This window comes from Acomys minous (assembly GCF_964271855.1).
Source record: "Acomys minous genome assembly, chromosome: 15".
In the NCBI taxonomy this organism is placed as follows: Eukaryota; Metazoa; Chordata; class Mammalia; order Rodentia; family Muridae; genus Acomys; species Acomys minous.
In genome coordinates, this window is record NC_140497.1 from 57569160 (window position 1) to 57590127 (window position 20968).

At 48.2% G+C, this 20968-nt stretch overlaps 1 protein-coding gene across 7 annotated transcripts in view; it reads left to right on the plus strand.

Moving 5' to 3' along the window:
- The first annotated feature begins 1319 nt into the window (after window positions 1-1319).
- Window positions 1320-20968, plus strand: part of DCUN1D4 (defective in cullin neddylation 1 domain containing 4) — an 81248-nt gene continuing 61599 nt past the window's right edge. Inside the window, exons 1-2 of one of the 7 annotated variants that reach the window (XM_084759732.1) lie at window positions 1320-1405; window positions 1517-1577. In XM_084759732.1, coding sequence (XP_084615858.1) covers window positions 1400-1405; window positions 1517-1577 — 67 coding nt within the window. In that variant the 5' untranslated portion in view covers window positions 1320-1399. Of the gene's footprint in view, window positions 1406-1516; window positions 1578-2262; window positions 2282-11615; window positions 11779-12686; window positions 12744-13223; window positions 13325-13371; window positions 13669-20968 lie in introns of those variants that run through there. The other 6 variants (XM_084759743.1, XM_084759738.1, XM_084759737.1 and 3 more) reach the window with 6 other exon arrangements.

The following is a 20968-nucleotide window of genomic DNA, read 5'->3' on the forward strand; positions in this document are numbered from 1 at the left end:
GTTGCCTTAAAAAAAAAAAGATTTCTTTTTATAGAATATAGGTTTTGTCTGCATGTATGTGTGTGTACCATGAGCATGCCTGATGTTTAAGGATGCCAGAGGAAAATGCAGGGTCCCCTGGAACTGCAGTTACAGATGGTTGTAAGCCTCCAAGTGGGTGCTGCGAATGGAACATGGGTCCTTTGATAGACCAGATGCTCTTAACCGCTGGGTCATCTCAGCAGACGTTTCCCCCTTTTATATAATCTAGGATCTGAGTCCAGACAGTGGTGCCACCCACAGTGGGTTCATCTCCCCTCAGTTCATCTAATCGAGATAATCCCAGAGATATGCCCAGAGGCTGATGTCTCAGGGGGATTCTAGGTCTCAACAAGTTGACGCCTGAGTTAGCCAGCACAGGGGCTATATCCCCTCCCACCACTCATCTCCCTGACTGGATCGTGCCTTAAGTCTCGCTGTTCTACTCGTGACGTTAGAACAAATTAGAAAAGGGTGATGTGTTTGCCAGGATAGGATGGACGTTTGAAAGACCAGCTGACCCTTCCTGGAGGAGAGCAGGGCTCAGGGCTTCTTGAGCTGAGTCCATGTGGGTTTAGCTTTGCAAGGGGCCCAAATTGTACAATTGTTCACAGAAGCTGAACCACAGCTTTGATTACACACGCTGTGAAAAGTCGGCATGCCCTTCCCAATGCCTGCTAAGATGCCGGCTTAGTTTTGCTTTAAGGGATGTCTATTTAAGGTAAGTCTCCTTGCAAGCGCAGAAGCCCCATAAAGGCAGCGGCTGTGGCTGTTTGTTGTTTTCTAGAGCCGAGTCCGCTCTCTGACATATCAGAAACCCTTGGTAATGAATGGTCTTTTCTAGAACGAATAAGTGAATGGCTGTAGGAGTAAGTTTCTGTCATCTACTTCCCCAGGACTGCCCTTTGCTGAGGTGGGAGTTCTGGCCGTGGGCTGTGCTGTGAGCCCACGGGCAGAACCGCCATTTTGCCTGTTTTAAAATTCCAGAGAAGGGAGTTGATTGGTCCAGCTGAGGTCACATGCTCGCCTGGGGGTGGGGCTTCCTGACTTCATTTAGCTTAATGTTCCTGGCTTTGTTTAGCAAATTTTGGGATGTTGCAGAAGAGAGGGGTGTTCTTCTGAGTAAAAGATGGGGCATGCTAAAAGCAACTGTTGGTGTCTCCCATTTATACCTCCGCAGGTGGTGCTGAAAGCTTTTGGGTCCTTGTTTCCACACAGATGGGTTGCGGGGCACTTTCTGAGCCCCCCTTTCACATGGTTCAGGCCCATGGTTCCATCCCCTTTGTCCTGGTTCTGTTCTGAGGCAAAATTCTGTTTCAGTATTATAGGCTACTTGTGGATAAAGCCATGCCAGTGGACAGCCTTGATCAAGCAAGGCTTAATGGAGGTGCGTGAGCAGGAAGAGTGACCCGAAGGGATCTGAGGGGTGACTGGAGGAAGTAGGTTGGGGTCTTCCCCCATCAATTTCTAACCTGATTCCTGTTTTCCCTCAACTTAGTTTACTCAAGAACAGCAAGCCTGTTATCCACAAGGGTCTGAGGAAATGAGACATTGGAAAGGTAAGTTGTGACAGGCCCACGTCGGTCAAAATATCCATCAACTGCCCCTCAGTGTGCAGTCTGAAGGTCTGTCTTCTTCTGGGACCCGAGTCTTACTGCATCAAAGTAGCCCCAATCCAAGGTCTGTGTTGGAAGGCTTTCTACTATAAAGCAAAATACCAGAGATAGTAAAGAGTAAAGGTTTACTTGCCCCATGGCCCACAGCTTTGGTCTGCAGCTGATTGGCTGTTATTTTGGACCTGTGGTGACTCGGCACACCGCAGCAGGAGCGCATGGCTGGTGGGAAACACATTGCAGGGAACACAAGAGGATAAGGAGAGATTGGAGTTCCACAACCCTTTTCAAGGCCAAGCTAGTGTCATCCCTGTCCCTTGTGTTCTCCCCTCCCCCCTGTGCCCCCAAGCTTTGTGCCTAACTGAGGACTTAGCCTTTAAATCATGGGCTTTGGGGAGTAGGGAGGCAATCCAGAGCCAAAGGATAGGAGGGAGACCCGGGCAGCAGAAGTGAAGTGACTCCATCTTGTGCCGGTAAGCAGGGAGAGGTTCCCTACAGCTTCAACAACAACCCTGCAGCTTCCTACGAGTGACAAGATTGGATACTCTCGTTCCAATCCTCCAGGCTCCTCCTCTATGGCTTTCCTCTAGGCTGATGCTCTCTTCACCCTATCAACAGGAAACAGGGAGGCTTGCCTTCACCTGCTAAGGGTAGGTGAGCAATACGAATCACATTGGGAAAACCATTTTCCAGGTATCCTGAGCATCTGGGAGGCAGGGGGATGGGAGCATGGCTCTGGCCCTCCCAAGACGGCAGGTCTGCTTTGGGTCCTGTTCTTCCATCCCACCAGCATGAGGTCCTGCTTTGGATCTGCTCATCTGCTTAACAAGGAAGGGAGGAAAGGTCCCTGTCCTGGACCAGAGGTTTATGATGCTTCTTAACGCTTCATGGGGGCTGAAAGCAGGCTTGTTCCCAAGGGCTGTGCTCAGTGTGCCGGCATACTTAGGGCCAGAAGAAGAGATTCAGACCCACCCAAGTTTAAGGGAGCCAGAGTGCGTTTTTAAGGGCAAACAAGCAGTCCTAGCTAAAAGATTGTCGAGAGAAATGATAGAGCACACCGGCCAAAAGAGAAGACCAGAGGCGAGCCTGTTGGCTTAGATTCTCCCAGCACCACACCAAGGGGCCATGTGACTCTGGGCAGGTTACTTTACCTGTGTGTGCTTTAGTCTTGTTTGTAAAGTGGGTTGTACAAAAGTACCTACTTCCTAGTGTGGTTTGGAGGTATGAGTTCACTCGGTGGTACAGAACAGTGCCTGGCACACAGTGAGCAGCGAGTTTAGCAATATCACTGTTCTGAAATCTGCTATGTGTGGTATCTTGGAAGGTTTTGCAAAGCTGAAGTGTTGGAATGCAAAGGGAAGTTGTGATGTTAGAGCTTTGGAGCCAGAAACAGTGATGAAGATGGAGGGATAGAGATTGCAACGTGGGCCAGTGTGGGGCTCAAGGTTGGAGCCAGACACAATGGCGGAGATGGAGGGAGAGAGAGTGCAACGTGGGCCAGTGTGGGGCTCAGGGCTGGAGCCAGACACAACGGCGGAGATGGAGGGAGAGAGAGTGCAACGTGGGCCAGTGTGGGGCTCAGGGCTGGAGCCAGACACAATGGCGGAGATGGAGGGAGAGAGAGTGCAACGTGGGCCAGTGTGGGGCTCAAGGTTGGAGCCAGACACAATGGCGGAGATGGAGGGAGAGAGAGTGCCACGTGGGCCAGTGTGGGGCTCAAGGTTGGAGCCAGACACAATGGCGGAGATGGAGGGAGAGAGAGTGCAACGTGGGCCAGTGTGGGGCTCAGGGCTGGAGCCAGACACAACGGCGGAGATGGAGGGATAGAGAGTGCAACGTGGGCCAGTGTGGGGCTCAAGGTTGGAGCCAGACACAGTGGCGGAGATGGAGGGAGAGAGAGTGCAACGTGGGCTAGTGTGGGGCTCAAGGTTGGAGCCAGACACAATGACGGAGATGGAGGGAGAGAGAGTGCAACGTGGGCCAGGGTGGGGCTCAGGGCTGGACGCAGGGTAAAGGACTATTACTGCAGGACAGGGGCAGGACAGCAGAGAGCACTGGTGCTACTCTCTTGGGGGAGGAGCAAGGAGTTGATTTGGGGTCCTGGAGCCAGTGGGGTGAGGAAAAGAAAGCATCAGATGACAGAGAAGGCAGTGAGGACTATAGCTGGAGAACTGGAAACCTGGAGGCTACGGTGGCCTCAGAAGAAGCTGTGCTGGCTCAGGCCCAAGCTGGAGATGGAAGAAAAATCTGGAATGAGATAAAGTCTATTCTTGGCATTTCTGTCCCAGTGCCTCATCTTCACACTGAAGGTATTGCCCTTACCTACCAGCTCCCCAACAAAATTCTGGTTATTTGAACACAGACCCAGGTGTCATCAATGCTTAGGAAGGAAACTAACAGAAAGAAATTAATCCCACTCTGACAGAATTGCAGGTAGATATAGAGGAATTTTAATTCAGAATGTGGGTGCTCTGGCAAGAGATAACATCCAAAGACCTTCTAGGTCTATGTGATCTGGCTGGAATGCAGATCCACTGGGAGGCGGAGGCACATGCCAGAGACAGAGATGAGCAGATCTGAGTTCAGGGACAGCCTGGTATAGAGCAAGTTTCAGGTAAAGGAAAGCTTAGGCTTGGTGGTACAAACCTTTAATCCCAAACAATGAATGGAAAGTTAGTTTGTAGTTTGAAAGTGATATCTAATTGAGTGGCAGACAAAGTGACAGTCAAAGAAAGATTTGCAGAAATGGACGTGCCCAAAACTGGGTGGTGTTGGTGCACGCCTTTGATGCCAGCACTCAGGAAGCAGAGGCAGGCGGATCGCTGTGAGTTTGAGGCTAGCCTGGTCTACAAAGTGAGTCCAGGACAGCTAGGCTACACAGAGAAACCTGTCTCGGAAAAGAAAAGGATGTGCCCAAGTCTCAGGAGAACAGAGGAAAGGGAAACTAAGTGAGCAGAACAGAGAACAAGGGAGAGAAGAGGCAGTTTTACTGTGACAGTAATAAGATAGGTCGCAGAGAGAGAGAACACGCTAGACTCAGGTGAAGACAGAATGAGCAGGGGGATGAGAAGGAGCCAGCAGATGAGACCAGGTTGCTAGAGTTAGTTTAAGATTAAGAAGAACAATTCAGTCGGAAGCTGAGAGAAGCCAGTTTGAAGCAGTCAGATTGGAGAGGAGTTTGAGCCAGAACAGCTGAGTTGAACCAGTCAGCCCATAGCTCAGAAAGAACAGCAAAGGGCGAGCTTATTCAGCAGCAAGTCTCAGAGGCTGAAAACACTCTAGGCCTACATTAGATTGTACAGAAGCTAGAAGCTTCCAGGACTAGGTCTAGGTTAATCAGGCGAATAAAAGGGACTTTTGCAGGTAACCACCAAGTGTTGCCTGAAGCCCCAGGGCTTCAAGAAGGCAGTACCTGTCTAACCTAGGTATTTTTAATGAAGGACAATGATGGGGTGGTTATGACTTCGAAAAGGGTCTGACCCCACAGAATGCTGACATTGACCTAACCTATCTTGGCTAAAGCAGGAAAGTATAATAATAGGGAAATATCTGGGCTTGTTGGAGAAAGTCGTTTTCAGGTAGGTAAATATGAGTTCTCTTGTTCATGAGCATTTGAGCGTTGGCATGGTCTACTTCAAATTTGGAAGCACTGATTTTTCTTGAGCATGTAGATACTTTGCTTTTCTTCCACCAACATGACACCCATGGTAGGTTGTAGGTCACATCCATTAGGGGAGAATCTGTGCTTGGAGGCCTGAAGAGGCAGCTTCAACTTTGTTGTAGGTGAGGCTGGAACCTGCTGTCCAGGTTTGGTTGTCCTGTGTGCTAGTTTTTTCTAGAAGAGGAAGTTCTTACCCCATAGTGTAGTATCTCCAAGGACGTGAACATACATTTTCCACAGCTCCCCCCCCCTTTCCTACTGCCGTCTGCCTTCTCCTTCCCCTCTCCCAGAATGCTTCACTCTGCTGTAGTAAGATGCTAGGCTGCCGTGCAGCTTCTGAGATCTGGAGATGGATGGGGTCTCTTGTAACGCCCTGGGAGGGATGTTAAAAGGACATTGTATTCATGAAAGCAGGCTAGAGGAGGCAGAAAAATGAAGAGCCTGACAACACACAGGTGCTATTGTCCAGGGAAAATGATTATTCTTTCTGTCTATCTCCTGCTAGCTGCAGGAATTGAAGAAATGCTATACTCATAGAAGTCACCACAAAGGTCAGGCATTGTTTAGACTGAATTGGAAAATTATTCCTTCTGAGATTGAATTAAATGCAACTTCATTCCGACTTGATTAGCTCAGTGTGGAACAAGGAGAGAAAATCCAGTTCAGAGACCATGTAGTCAGGAATGAATACATTTTTGTTCAAATTCTGCTAATTCCCTAGGCAGGTGTAATCCCCACAAAGTGAGAGGCCCTGGGTAAAAAGGAAACAGCCATCCTAAGCATCCCATATCGGCTCTAGAAAAAAAAAACACTTAGTTGAGGCTCCATTAGTGCTACCTGATAGCTGTGTGACAAGAAATCTGGAAGTTTGAAATATTTTTTTAAATGAAAATTCCTTTATTGCTACAATAGGCAAAACAAATTCATTGCTGAATGAAAACAAATTGGAAACATGATGTTAAGTCTAATTGGAAAAGTCTCAGCATTGTTAAGGGATACTTCAGATAACTGCTTCATTAAGAAAGAGTCATTTTTGGTTGAATTTATCCCTGAGCTGGGAAGTAGCCAGCTGTACCTCACAGGCATGCATCAGGCTCATTGGGAAACAGGAAGATGCCCAGGGCAGTGAGAGTTCATATGCTTCTTCTGGCTTTATTCTCCTAGTCCTACAAGTGACTTGATGCACTTGACTCTGTTGTCCCTACTTACGCCTTGATGAAACTATTCCTGTTTTTGTAGATGAGGAAAGTGAAGCCCAGACATGTCGGCTTGTTGATTTTTCTTTCAGACAAGCCCTTGCTATGTAGCCTAGACTGGCCTCGGCCTTGTCAGCCACTTGCTTCAGCCTCCTGGGTAGCACTGTGCTTCATGTGATGGTTGTAAATGGTACGGTCTTTCTTACTCCAGGTTGGCTCATGCATACTGCTCAAAGTCATTGGCTAGGGTTCAACCTACCAGATTAAAAGTGTCTTAAGGACTGGGAAGGGGCCTTGGAAGAAAAGTGCTTGCCACGGATGCATAAAGCCAGTAAAAAGCTAGGTGCCTGAGTGTGTGAATGTCATATCAGCACCAGGAGGGAGGAGTCAGCTGGATCCCTGTGGCTTGCTGGTTAGTCAGTCTAGGTGAGCAACAGGTTCAGTGGGAGATTCTGTCTTGAAAAAATACTGTGGAGAACATTTGAGGAAGGCACTTGATATCTCTCTGTGGTCTTTACATATGTGCACCCAAGTGCACACTTACACACACACACACACACACACACACACACACACACACACACACACACACACACACCATGCACACTACACACACACACACACCACAAAGTGTTTGATATTGGCAACTGTGGCACTCAGGGAAGAGTCGTTATTTCAAAGTACAAAGAAGAGAAATAATTCATTATGGGAACACAATATGAGTCTCGGTTCATAGAAAGTCTTCTAGAACGTACTACAATTAATTGGCTTGGTTTTTTTGGATATCGACTTTCCATACTCAGAGGACTTCTCCGTGTGAATTCCCAATATGAACTTTTTCTTCCTTAGACAAATGTTTGCATTTTCTGCCACAGTAGGCTGCACTGGTGACTTGTCCCAGTGAGCATGCTCTTGCATCCCCCGTCTCTGTCTTCACTGTAAATTTTAGAAGCCAGAGAAGAAAGAGTGCAAGTGTCCTAGTTAAGTTTTTGATGCTATCATAAAGAACTGGCCAAAAGCAACATGGGAAGAAAGGGCTTATTTGGCCTCCAGATTTCAGTTCATCATCTAAGAAAGTTAAGGCAAGAACTCAAGGCAGGATCTGAGCAGATAACTTGGCATTATTGCTTTCTTACACAACCCAAGAACATGTGCCTAGGGATGGCATCACTCACAGTGGGCTGGGCTTTGCCTCATCTATCATTAGTCAAGAATATGCCCCACAGACACGCCCACAAGTCAAGCACTCAAGAGTTACTTTCCCAAGTAGTTCTAGTGTGTGTCAAGCGGGCAAAAACCAAGCAGCACAGTAAGTAATTAAACATCCACTAATCAGCAAGGAGCTAGCTTAGAGTAAAAGAAAGAGGTGGTGTGAGAATCAGCATGTGACGGAACATGATAGCGGTAGCCATAGCAACAACCTCACCATTGCTTAGGGACATTCCCTGGACCTATGCTGCAGGACTCAGAATCTAAAATGTTTACAATCACTACAAGATTGAACCACACTGTATTAATTATTATAAGCAGTTATAGAGCCTATTATTTTCACTGGTTTGAGAAAATGACAGACATGCTCTCTAAGCTAAAATGTCCAGTGAGGAATTGATTTAAGAAGGGTCCTAAAATAAAAATAAAAAAAATTGGGGGGATATGTTATAAAGATTTCTTTTATTTTTACTGTGTGTATGAGTGTGCATGTGAATACAGTTACCGTGGGGATTCCCAGAGCTGAGTTGGAAGGCTGTAATGAGCTATCTGACATGGGTGCTAGGAACTGAACTTCTGTTTCTCTGCAAAAGCAATCCTCTCTCTTTAGCCACTAGTCACCTCTCCAGCTTCCCACGTTGAGAGTATATTATAGATACAGTGTTGGCTCATAAGAAAACGGAAGTGTCATTAAAGTCCCCCCCACCCAAGTGTCTTCGTGCATTAAAGTGTATTTTAAGCTTACATTCTACGAACATCAATTCTATGAAGTTACCTGTTTATGATTCTGAGGAAATTAATTACCCTGTCCTCTCTGAATACATTTGTGTTTTTACTCATTTTCATCTCCACATCCCTTGTGCCCACTTAAGCCTGACTTTTGGTAACTTGAGTTTCACACAGCTCTGTCTGGAATCAAAGGTTACGTTAGTGCCTCCATGCTGTTTTCTCTCTTCACGCTTTGACCAGGGATGTATGTAGCTACTAATCTAAGCAGGACCAATTCACCTCTACTTTCCAGGGCTACGCTGGCTTCCATTCAGTGTCCCAAACCCAGTGCACATGGGACAAGCACATATATTGGGAGGAAAGTTTAAAGCCCCAAATTTGTGCTATTCTTTCTCTCACTAGACTTCCATGTCAACTTTTTGTCTAGGCTTAAGATATTTCAAAATATATTTTGTTGAAATTAATATTATATAACTAACAAAATGGGAAATTGCTGAGTCAGGTACCAGTGGACACACCATAATTTGTTCATTTGTTACTAAATATTCTAAATCGGGAACCAAGTACTATGAAGTGACATGCTGCACCCCCAAAGCTGCTGATCTGAGTCTCAAGACACTCAATTATTTCTCTTCTGGGATTTGAATATGAACAATGTTATTTCAGTAAATATATCTATAGGGACCTTGCTATTGGGGAATGTTACTGAGTGAGAAATGAAATTGAAATATATATTATATATTGAAGAATGCCTTACTGGATTCCATGAAAAGGCCATATTCCAAACAGAATTTGTATTGGCTGGGTAGAACTTTGGAGAAGTGGGAGAGAGTGCCACCTTGGGGATCTGAGGTTTTCTCCTTGGACCGGTGTGGTGATGGGGAGGTGTGAACAAGGAGCTGGAAACTCGAGTTGTTAAATACTGCTTTGTTATTGTCCAGCCTGATGACTTGGATCAGAGATTTTCCTCCTTTGAACTTTAAGACTCTTACAATGAGGAAGTTGGGTTTGATAATCTCCAGGTTCCTTTCAGATATAAAATTCCCCACCAGTTGTCATCCACTTCACTCAGGAGCAGTGAGTCAGCACCCACCACTGTGCTGAGTGCTGGAGAGATGAAAACATAACTACAAGTTCCTTGACCATGAAGACTTACAATCTCAGGGGTGGTTGAGCCCTCAGGGCCATATTCATTGAGCATCATGCAGTTGTTTTGTTATTCATGAGATTTGAGCAGTGAGGCTCAGCTGACTAAGAAAGCATTGCCTCTCAGTTTTCAGGCTCTAGCTGAGCCACTACTGTGATCTGGGTAAATTAAAGCCGTATTTTACTTGAAAGTAATAGACTGACCCTATTGGAATGTAAACTGAGAAACAGCAAAGGTTGAGAATTCTGCCCCCCTATCCCCAATACCTCGCATGGATCAAGGAAGTGCTGAGAGCTAGGGAGAAAGCAAACAGGCAGGTCCTTTAGACTTAGTGATCTCTCAATGATAAAGTTTGCTGCAGATAAATCAATATGGCAAATTAATAGCTAATATAAATCATGGGCTTATTTTAATTTAGAAGTAGCAAGAAGCAAGCACTTTTCTGTGCAAAACAAAAACCTCACACACATACAAATATTTTACATACAAAATCTCAGAAACATGGATAAACCGTAATTCTTGGTTCTCTAGATTAGGCTGGGATCAGAAACAGAAACATGAGCATAGGAACATTATTAATTACAGGAGTCCCCTTACCTGGGAGTCTGCAGGTACCTTCCTTTAGGTCTGTGAGGTTTAGCTAAGACCCTGTCCTGTTAACGGAACCCAAAAGGATGCTCTGTGAAGGATTATGTCTTCAGGTGTAATTCTGAGATTCTGCAATTTGATGAAGTGAATCGTATGCATCTGAATGACAAATATGAGCGCTAACATTTTAGGGATGCAGTTTAACTTACAGAGAAATCGGGAATGGCGAGATGGAGCACATCACAATGATGGTGATGTAGATGACAAGGTCTCTGCTAATCTTGGTCTTGTAACATGTCTGGGTTGTAGAATTCCGAATCCTAACACCTGACCCCTTTGTCATCCTCGGCCGTATCCACTGTCTGTAAATGGATCTACAGAATGTCTAGGCTGCGGTTGGGGCAAAGGCTGTAGGAGGTGAGGAAGTGGAATGTGTGTTTTCGGTAGGGGCGAGGCATCCCTCCTGAACATATTTTAGCATTATTAGATTACCATAGAGATTGTGGAGAACTGGTTTTCAAATGCTAAAAAACAGCGGAACAACAACAACAACAAAAAAAAAAACAAGCAAAAAACAAAACAAAACAAAACAAAAAAAGATGCAGCATTTAAATCCAACATAACTCAAAATTTTGATTCAGGACAATCCCACTAAGGATTTCCTGTCAAACAACACGGTTCACTCTTCAGCCCCCCTGACTTAGAATTCTGAGACTTACAGTCTGGGGACCTGGCTAGCCCCAGTGGCGGGCTGACCCTAGAGTCTAATGTGGCACTGGGTTTCTCTCGCTGTCTATGGACCGCAGATGTATCAGACGGACAATGCCTGCAGCACTGGAAACCTTTGGCGCAAGCTATGCATGACTCTGAAAAAGAAGCGCATTTCCAAAGTTAGGGACAGAAAGCTTGTGGGATAAAAGGGAGGGTTTTGCTCCATATGAAGAATCGGAGTTTTTTTTTTTTTCTTTTTTTCTTTTTCTTCTAATTTCCTGCGATGAGAAACGACTGAGAACCGGTGCGACCCTGGCGCGGGCAGTAGCAGGATCTGGCTGACCACCTCTCAGGGAACACCGGTCCCTGTCACCCGGAGCTTGGTTGCAGGTCACTCCTCCTGCTTTGTTTCAGACGCTTAACCCGGGCTCTGGGTTGGGCTTCGGGTTAGTCTCCCGCGCTAGGATCCGCCCGCCACAGGGCGGGGCTTCAGGGTCAAGGTGGACCAATTCCCTAGCCTCGCCCCTCCACGCGCTTTCGGACCCCAGGATGACTGACAGCCTCTGGGTCCAACCCGCGGCTCCAAAAAGTGGCCTCCGTCGGGGGCGGTCGGCGGCGAGGCGCCGGGGCCAATCGCGTTGCAGGCTAGGGGGCGGGGCCTTCTTGCCATCTCCAGGCGGCGCAGCCAGCACTCCTTCGGCCAAATGAGAGCCGGAGAGGGGCGGTGTCGCGGTGGGGTGCAGCCAATGAGGAGGGCGGGATGGGCGGACCGGAGTGGCAGCCGCCGGTCCTCTTCAGCAAGCTAAGGTTTGGGAGTCGGTGGGGGGACCGCGAGTGGAGCGCGGGAGCCCGGGCGGCAAGCGGGTGTGAGCTGCCCGAAAATGCACTCGGATGCTGCAGCTGTCAGTGAGTAGCGCAGAGCCCGCGGGCCGGCACACCCGGTCCGCTCCCGCGCTCCCTTCTCCGCTTCCCCCGTCCCGATAGCGCTGGAGTCCCTGGCCTGGGAGAGGGCTGATCGCCCCCCTCCAGGAGCCGGATGGCCATGACGCCGCGGGCGGCTGGGGCGGGGGCAGGGGCGACGGGGAGGTGGGGTGGGGACTGTCTGGCTTTCCTCGGTGGGGGAAGGGGGGGCATGTTCTGAAGGCCGGGGGCCTAGAGTCGGTGGTGCAAGGGGGTGGAGACGTCGGCGGGCGCTGGCAGCTGGGGTCTAAGGTGGCACGAGCAAGCAGGGAGAGGGCCTATGGTCCGGGTGCAGGGTGAGGCTTGCGGGGCTGGAGCGGTGCAGTCGGTCGGGGAAGGCGGGGGCGGAGGTGAGGGGGAGTGGGGGGCGGGGACAATGGGAAGGAGGGCTGGGGGCGGGGGCGGGAACAATGGGTGGGGAACGGGGGCCGTGGCCCGGCCGGTGAGGGGCTGCGGGCTGATGTAACGGGGACACAGAGTGGGAGGCGTCGCGGTGAGATAGGATAGTTGAGGAGTCCCGTGAGCGGGACGGCGGCGGGGAGTGGCCAGAGGGCTTGGGGGCAGGTGTTGGGACAGTGGGGTCCCTGGAGGGGTGGATGGTGGATAGAACTGCGGTGCAGCTTGGTGGCTGAAACAGGGCTAGGAGGGTTGCGGTGTGAGTTGGAAGACGAGGTGGGGAGGAGTGGGGACTGGGAGGGCTGTCATTCCCGGGTTAGGTGCTCTTGGGGCGGGGTGGGGGGCGTTGGACTGTGCATTGGGGGAGGCGCTTCCTCCTAGGAGAGGCCGGGTCCTGCCTAGGAGGGGACCGCCCTGAGCCTCGGGGTGCGCGGGGGAGGGGGCGGGGCCGGGTACCCGGGAGGTGTCCAGAGGCTGGCAGTGGCCACCGCGCTTAGCGAGCAGCGGGGAGCGAGGTCAGCGCGGGCTAGGGCTGTGGGACCTGGAGGCAGGCCGCCGTCTGCGAGCTGACCCAGCCCGGTCGGATCCTGGAGGCATGGTGGTGGGGGATTAACATAAGAGGGTGTCGGGGTCCCCGGAGGTTCGTAGGTTTGGCAGTGTGTGACGCAGTTGTCTAATTTCTAACCATCACGTGTGGAGGCTGATGCGTCAGGACCCGCTACTCTGTACGGAGGGCCGCTTTGGAGGCACAGGACCAGGTGTTCGAGAAGCGACCTCGGCCCGAAGCACGGGAGGGTGCTTTAGGGGTTTCCTTTAGGGTCTGGCTCCAGGAGCCGGTGTAAAGGGAAAGGCAAGCTCGCGGAATTCTGGGACTTGTAGTCCCTGCCGCGCTGGGCCGCTGTTGGGTTGGGTGCACGTGGGTAACTGTGGAAACGAGTCCCAGAATGCAGCGCGCCCCTTGGAACCTCCCTGCTTGGCTAACTCGTGCTTTATGCCGCGGAGACCCAGTGCGTTCTTTCCGGGGAGATACCTGGGTTCCTTAGGACAGTGTCCACCGCAGAGGGCGAGCCCAGGTCAAGCCTTGGCCTTTCTCCGAGTAATTATATTTCCCTACATCCGGTAGCCTTGCGGAGGGAATATTTAGTCTTGAACCATGCGGCACACTTTCATTCTAAAGCAACGACTGTCAGGGAGCATTTAGAGTGGATTCGGAGTATGGGAGCTTAGGGTGAAGTATATACAGCCTTACATAACTATGGTAACTAAGTAGATACACGTATCTCCCTTGTCAAGAAAATACAGATAACTGCACTGGTATTTCTTGGGCTATTTGGTTTGTCCAAGCATTAGGGGCTTTGGGGGAAGTGAATCGAGAATGGAAGCTTAGTGGAATTTGGGGTTGAAATAGTCTCATACTGGACCTGAAGTGAAATCCTAAAGGTGAGCAAAAGTGTGGTGTCTTCAGCTTTTATGTAAGTGCAGAGCAGATGAGGCCATTGTTTGCCCTTTAGATGCCGGGCTGTACAGCCCTTCCCTCTTGACTATTACCAGGCTTCCCGAGTTTGTGGACTTCCAACCACCACACCCTTCGCCGCTTCTCCTTGGTGACCACTCCTAAATCAAATGTAGGGGCTGTAAGATTGGCTCAGAGGTGATGGATTACTTTTGTGTGGTGGTAGATCAGATATTATGAAACTTGGTAATAGTTATCAGAGCGGTGTTTTAATGACCCACTGGTAAATATCTAGCTGACAGCTTTTAAGATTTGGAAATCACTTACCATGGTTAAGACGATTCTGAATTTGCGTATGTTCTTTTTAAAGTTTATTATTTTTAATTGTGTATATGTGTGTGGGTGTGCACATGTGTGTGATGCAGTGGAGCTCAGAAGAGGGCTTGGGAGCCCCTAGAACTGGAGTACAGTCGGTTGTGACCCGCTCAACGTGAGTGCTAGGAGTGGAACTCTGATCCTCTGCAAGAGCGGTAAGCACTCTTAACTGCCAGCTCCAGCCTTACAGGATGGCTTTTAAAATAAGGTCTGAGAAGCTGCCTAGTATATGATGCTTTAGGAAAACAATTCTTGCAGTATGTATACACACACACACATATACATATATGTCATACATATATATATGTATGTATGTATTATGGACATTTTTCAAAAAAGTATTCAGTCCTGGGATTTGCTCTTGCATGATAAGGCTAAAAAAATGCATGAGGTCTATAACTGTCTTCAAATCTAAAGAAAATATTAGTCTACATTTCTTCTGTTTTTGTTTGTTCACATCACATCCTGAAGGCCCATTGCCCTTCTCATAAACATTCTCCAGTCTGTAAACCCAAAAAGCCCTAGGCAGCATCACCCTGTCCTTTCTACCATGGTGTTTGGGACCTTTGAGTTTGACCTTTGGCTAGGTCCTATATTTTCTTGTGGATTTAGCTATGCATTTAAACATTTCAGAGGACTTATTTTTTTTAAGAGTCTAGTTATTGGAAAGCATTCTTTTGGGGGATGAGGGAGGCAGTTGTATTAGTTAGGGTTCTCGAGAGCAACAACTTACAGAATTGCGCGCGCGCGCGCGCGCGCGCACACACACACACACACACACGTCTCTATTAGAATGATTTACAGGCTGTAGTCTAGCTGATCCAACAATGACTGTCTATGTATAGAAGGTCCAGGAACCCAGTACTTGTTCAGTCCACGGGACTGGATGCCTCAGCTGGTCCTCGGGTTATACTGGGATCCTGAAGAAGTAGGCTCTAATGTCAAGTGAAGGAACAGACTTGATAGTGAGACAAGAGCAGTCCAGCAAAAAAACAAAAGCCTCTGTCTTCCAGAAGAGGGCGTGGCCTAGATGAGAGGTGTGTCTTCCCACCTCCAATGATCTGGATTGGAAATGCATCTTCCCACTTCAGATTAAACAAAAATCACTCTCAGGTGTGCCACTCCATTTTGGGTTTTAGTTAATTCCAGATGTAGGTAAGTTGACAACCAAGGACAGCCATCACTGTGGTCTTGTCTATAACTGAGCCAAAGAAGAAAGCGCTCTCATCCTTTTCCTGGTTGGAAATTTGTGTACATTTTCTCTTCATTCTCCATTCTTGGCTCACAGAAGGCCTTTACTTGGTACTTGATGGAATCCCCCAACCCCCCCCCCCAAAACCCACTTTATTATCTCTCTTGTTTTTATCTTGAGGTGCTGTAATTTACTTCCTTCTTCTTGTTTTGATGTTTGCATTATTTTCATCTTAATCACTATCACGGTCATCCTTGTAATTGTAGCCAATAATTAATTACCCACTAATTCTGCTGACAGCAGCAAAATGCAGCCTGGTACTTTATGGCCTGTCAGGTTGCCTTTGGTAACTACTGACTCCCAGGGACATCCACACTTGAGGTGTACCAAAATGTTTCTGTATATTGGAAAGAGGTTGTATATGTGGCCCTAGCTTTGTAGTTAGGCAAGAGGAAACCAAAACTGGTTGCTTTTGCTCATCTGGTTAATGAAGCCGCAGTAATTTTAGTCACCCTAGTTGGAGCCTTAGAGGCTTCTTACCCGTTTCTGATTTGTAGTGGGAGGGGCTGTGTCTTCCACGCTTATCTTATTGCTGTGACCAAGTAGCTGACAACAGCAACTTGAAGACGAAAGGGCTTCCTCTGGCTAACAGTGTGAGGATACAGAGCTGGGAGGGCGGGCAGGGGTGCAAGGCAGCGCGGTACAGAGGAAGGAGAAATGAAACTGGCTCTCGGCCACTGACTTTCTGGCCGTTCATTTGTGGACCCAGGCCGTGGGAAGGTGCTGCCACACTCATGGGGGGGGGTGTCTTCCGTCCTCTGCTAACCCCCTCTGCAAAGTGCACTCCCAGAGAGACCCACAGTGTGGCTCTTACGTCATTGCAAATCCAGGCACACAGGCTGTGTCTCTTCCTAGTCCCTACAGTTGTCCTCTCTCCCCAACCCGTGACCACCGTCTTGGGTCTGATGCAGTCCTTTTTGTGACAACCAGTGCTCCTGCGTGAGGCTTAGCCTGTGCTACGTTGGTCTCTCAGTTGCTGAATCATCTTTGCTTTTAGTTATTTCCTTCTCTACTCAAAACCCTTGAGGGCTTCCAGGTTGCCTCCTCAGAACAGGAGTCTGGTGGTGGAGGATGGCCTCCATAGTTGAGGCCTGGTGTCCCTGTCTACCCTCAGAGCACAAGGTGATAAGGGACCAGGACAATATTATTCTCCCCAAGACCCAGTGCCGGTGACCTCCTTTCTCTAGAGGCACCAAGGGTAATGCTACTTTTCAAGTAGCACTGCTAGCTGGGTACCAAGCTAGATAGGCTTTGGGGAACACTACATATTCAGATCATTATATAGTGGTGTATAAACTATTTTTGATTGGAGTGTCTAGTGTGGCAAGATTAAAATGCTTCAAAGTATGTGCAAGGGATGAGGAGACGTGTGTTTGGGACAGAAGGCTAGAGCTGTCCCCAAGTCTGTCTGGGAGTTAGGTTGACGCTCTTTTGATTTTCTTTGTCTTAGGGCCATATCTGGGTTTACGGCTTTATTTCTTTGTTGAACAGTATAGTGAGACGAGGCCTGGTGAGAGGGCTCGGTGGTTAAGAGCACTAGCCACTCTTGCAGAGGACCTGGGTTTGGTTCTCAGCACCCACACAGTGGCTAACCACAATCTGTAACCCCCGTTCCAGGGGATCTGACACGCTCTTTGGCCTCTGAGGGCATCCGGCACACTCGTGCACAGATACCCATGCAGGTAAAATATTAAATGCCCACAAAAATAGAAAAGAATACAATGTGATTGTTAGGTTTTGTTTTTTTTTTTAATTTTCTTTCTCCCACTTACTATGTTACAATGTGTAAGTTAAAGCTAAAATTGATAGAGGACCGTGTTCTGGTTGGGAGCCTGAGCTGGTGTTGATTGCTTCCTGCAGTTGGTTGGTACTGTGAAATTCAGGTTACAAGTACCTGTTGAGAATTATTATTTTAAGAACATACTTTAGAAAATGTATCTTAGGAAGAAAAACACTGAAATTCATTTTAAATAGAATTGCATGCTTTGTAAGTGTCACATGACGGCTTTGGAGCCAAGGACTTTTTCTTCCTGGAATGTCCATGGTTCTGCAGAATGCCTCCTGAGCTTTGAATTGCTTTTTTTTTTTTTTTTAAATTAGAAAATGTTAAACGGGTTGTATTCACCTAGGAAGGCAGGCTGTCGTTTTTTGAAAGTCATGAATATATGGAAAAAAAACCGTAAATGATAGGAAAAAGACCCATACCTCCAGGGAGTACCACCTCTTTGCGCATGCGCGCACGTGTGTGTGTGTGTGTGTGTGTGTGTGTGTGTGTGTGTGTGTGTGTTGGTTTTGTTTTGTGTTTTTTGTTTTGTTTTGTTTTTGGTAGACCTTTGGGGGTTTCGTTTTCTCATGAGTGTTTAGCAAATTCTCTACCTGCTGCCTGTATCGGCAGGGCTTGCAGAGCAGAGAGTGATGTATCTCAACACTGTCTGTCCTTAAGGGCTCTCTCTGGCTTGAGGGATGCTTAGCTTAGCAGCAACCTGCTTGGAAGCACCCCTCCTGCCTCCTGCCATCCTGAGCAAAGGGAGGCTGTAGCCTGGGGAGAACCACTGGTGAGTGCTCAGCCAAGGCAGCTCTGTTGGTTTTAGAGCTGGAGTTGGTCCAGTTGGTTCCGTCTGGGGGGAATCTTGCCATGTGTCTGTGTGTGGGGATCCTTTCTGTTGTGTGGTCCACAGGCCTGGCTTTCTAGTTTCCCTTGTGAGTCTAGTGCTTTATTTAGAAGAAAACCCAAAACAAAACTAACACTTTTCTGTTTAAACTCACCATAGTTGGTTTAAGAACTCAGCCACAGCCCTGTCACTGGTCAGTTCACCTGGCAGAGGCTCTTGTGGAGAACAGCAGTGATCCCACTCTTGGCTGCCTGAAGGCTCCACTCAGAGGTGACTGAAGGATTCATGCAATGTCCTCACTTGCCGTTGGCAGGAGCCAGCATTGCAGGTATTAAGGACTGGAAGCCACAAGCAGGCCAGCGGCTGGGTCTCAGCTGGAGCTATGTGCTCCTGTCCCCACTGATGGCCTCTCTTGCCTCTGGGAAATCCATTTCAGAGGTGGGATGCTCAGAAGCTGAGTGCATACTATGATTTGAGGGTACTAACCGTGAAATGTCCCTGAGTTTTTCTTGGGTGGAGTACTTTGTTTAGCCAAAAACAATACCTAGTAGTTCTATTGAGGTTATAATTTACATATTATAAAATTATAGCTGCTTAAGTATATGGTTGGATAGATGGGGAAACAAATACCCTGGCAGAGCAATAACTAAGCTAAGATACAGGGCATTCTCATCACTCCAAGAGCGGCCCTCCCATGGCCCGCCCATGAGTCACCGCTTCCACAAGACCCCAGCTTCAGGGACTTAGCTCTTAAGATGTATCTGTGTCTGTGTCCTTCTTGTGAATGCTTATTTTTCTTTTCATGAAGACACTACAGCATCACACACGCATCCATGCTGTATGAACCATGTATGTCATGATGGGTGCAAAGGTTTTCCAGTGTAGTGTGCTGTGGCCCAGCGACATGCCACCCCAGTGTCTGCTCCATGGATGTGATGGTGTCTTCCTTCTGCTTAGTGGAAGGCAGCTTGGGAAGTAGGAATGTGCTTGGGTAGGTGAAGCCCCTTGAGTCAGTGTCTGGGTTCACACAACCTTGCTATGCCATCTATTAGTTGTGAGATTGTAGGTTTTGTGCTCACAGATTTCATGCATTAAAAACTACCTTTTATGGGGGCGTGGAGCTGTCAGCCACTGAGGACCTACCGTGCACAAGGCCCAGTTCTTCATTTGTCTACAAGTTTTCATTCTGGGGTAAGTGAGGGGCAGATAACAAATAGGTTTCATAGTGATTAGTTCTGTAGAGAAAAATAAAGCAGAGAAAATGTGTGTGTGTGTGTGTGTGTGTGTGTGTGTGTGTGTGTGTTGAGGACAATTGGATGTTGGTGTGCTTGGGGAAGGCATTACTTACACATGCCTGATGTGAGGAACAGCAAGGAGGCTGGGATGCATGGAAGTGTGTTGGGGAGAGAGCTGGTCCCAAGGAGCCCATGAGCTGAGGCATCTGAGGTGTTTCTGTTGCAGGTGATTGGTGGTGGTGCACTCCTTGGTAGGTGTGGTATCACAGGAACCCTTGAGGAAAAGAGACAGTCTGTTATTTGAGCGGCCTGACTTTCAGTTGTTGCCAGACATTGCTTTAACAGACAAAGTCACCTGGAGCTTGCTTTTCAGAGAGTGGAGGGGCTAGAGGGAGTGGGCGGGTGAGGGACGGATGTTGGCTGCTGGATTAATGGATGCCCAGGTTGTTTGGAACCAGTAGGAGGCACATGGCTCGACTTCCTAAAAGGGCTATTAGTTACCCTGTCGGCTTAGCCTTTGGAGTTTTCCTGGGGAAGGAGAGAGGTGAGTTCACCAGCGAGTGGGTTTGATGGAACAGTTGGAGTGGGCAGACCTGAGACAGCCAGGTGGCTGGTTGGGGAGCTGAGTGCAGGAGGAGGGGCAGAGGATAGGACCTGTGGGGGGGGTGCATGAATGGAAAGGAAGTAAGAGGAAGGGAGGTGAGATGTAAAAATAACTTTTATTCTCCTGATATAGTTATTTTCTGTCTACTAACATAGGCCTAGTCCTGGAAGCTTCTAGCCTTTGTACAATCTAATCTAGGCCTAGAATGTTTTCAGCCTCTGAGACTGCTGAATAAGCCCGCCCTTTCTCTTTCTGAATTCTGGCTGGTTGGTTCATCTCAGCTGTGTGGTCCCAACTCTTTCTCCCAGCTGACTGATTCAAACTGGCTTCTCTCTCTGCCTCTGAATTGCTCTGCTTGGCCTCAAACTAACTCCAGAGATCTGCTCTAATCTCCTGGCTCCTTCTCATTCTCTGGCTCGTTCTGTCTTCACCCGAGTCTCTCTTGTTCTCTCTCCTCAACCTGCCTATTATTATCCCAGTAAAATGCCCCCTCTCCCCTCACTCTCTGTTCTGCTTCCTTAAGTAGCTTCTGTTTCCTCTCTGTTCTCCTGAGAGTTGGGCATATCCTGTCCTCTCAAGTCTTTCTCTGATTGTCACTCTGCCTGCCACTCAGTATTAGACATCATTTCCAAACATGGGTGTTTTCCTTCTGCAAACTAATTTTACTTTTATTGTTTGGGATTAAAGGTGTGCATCACCACGGCTGGATGTAAGTGTTTCTTTACTTGAAACATGCTCTAACAAGGGCAACCTTAAACACAGAGATCTGCTTGCCTCTGTTGCTGAGATCCGGCTGGATCACACAGACCTAGAACGTCACTCACTGGATGTAATCTCTTGCCAAAGCATCCATGTTGTGAATTAAAATTCCTCTATAGGGAGATGGGTATAAAGGGACACGGGGAAGGTAGAAATAAGACCTTTTATTACTGTGTTCTTCACCCCTATCCCCAAGTAGATCAGGTGAACCCACATTTTATAGGCGAGGAAGCTGGAGAGCAGAAAGGTCAACCTCAAGGTCACTGGGGTTGAGGCTTTTTATACACAATGGCTTGAGATTTAGCTGGGTGTTCCAACAGCAGTTTGGGGTGCTCTGCTCTGCATGTAGACAGATCTTAGCATTGCACCCCCCCTCTTCACTTACCCCTCAGAGGGGGCCATTATTATCCTTGCCTGTGAATGGCCAGGCCAGAGCCCACTGTCGCTTGC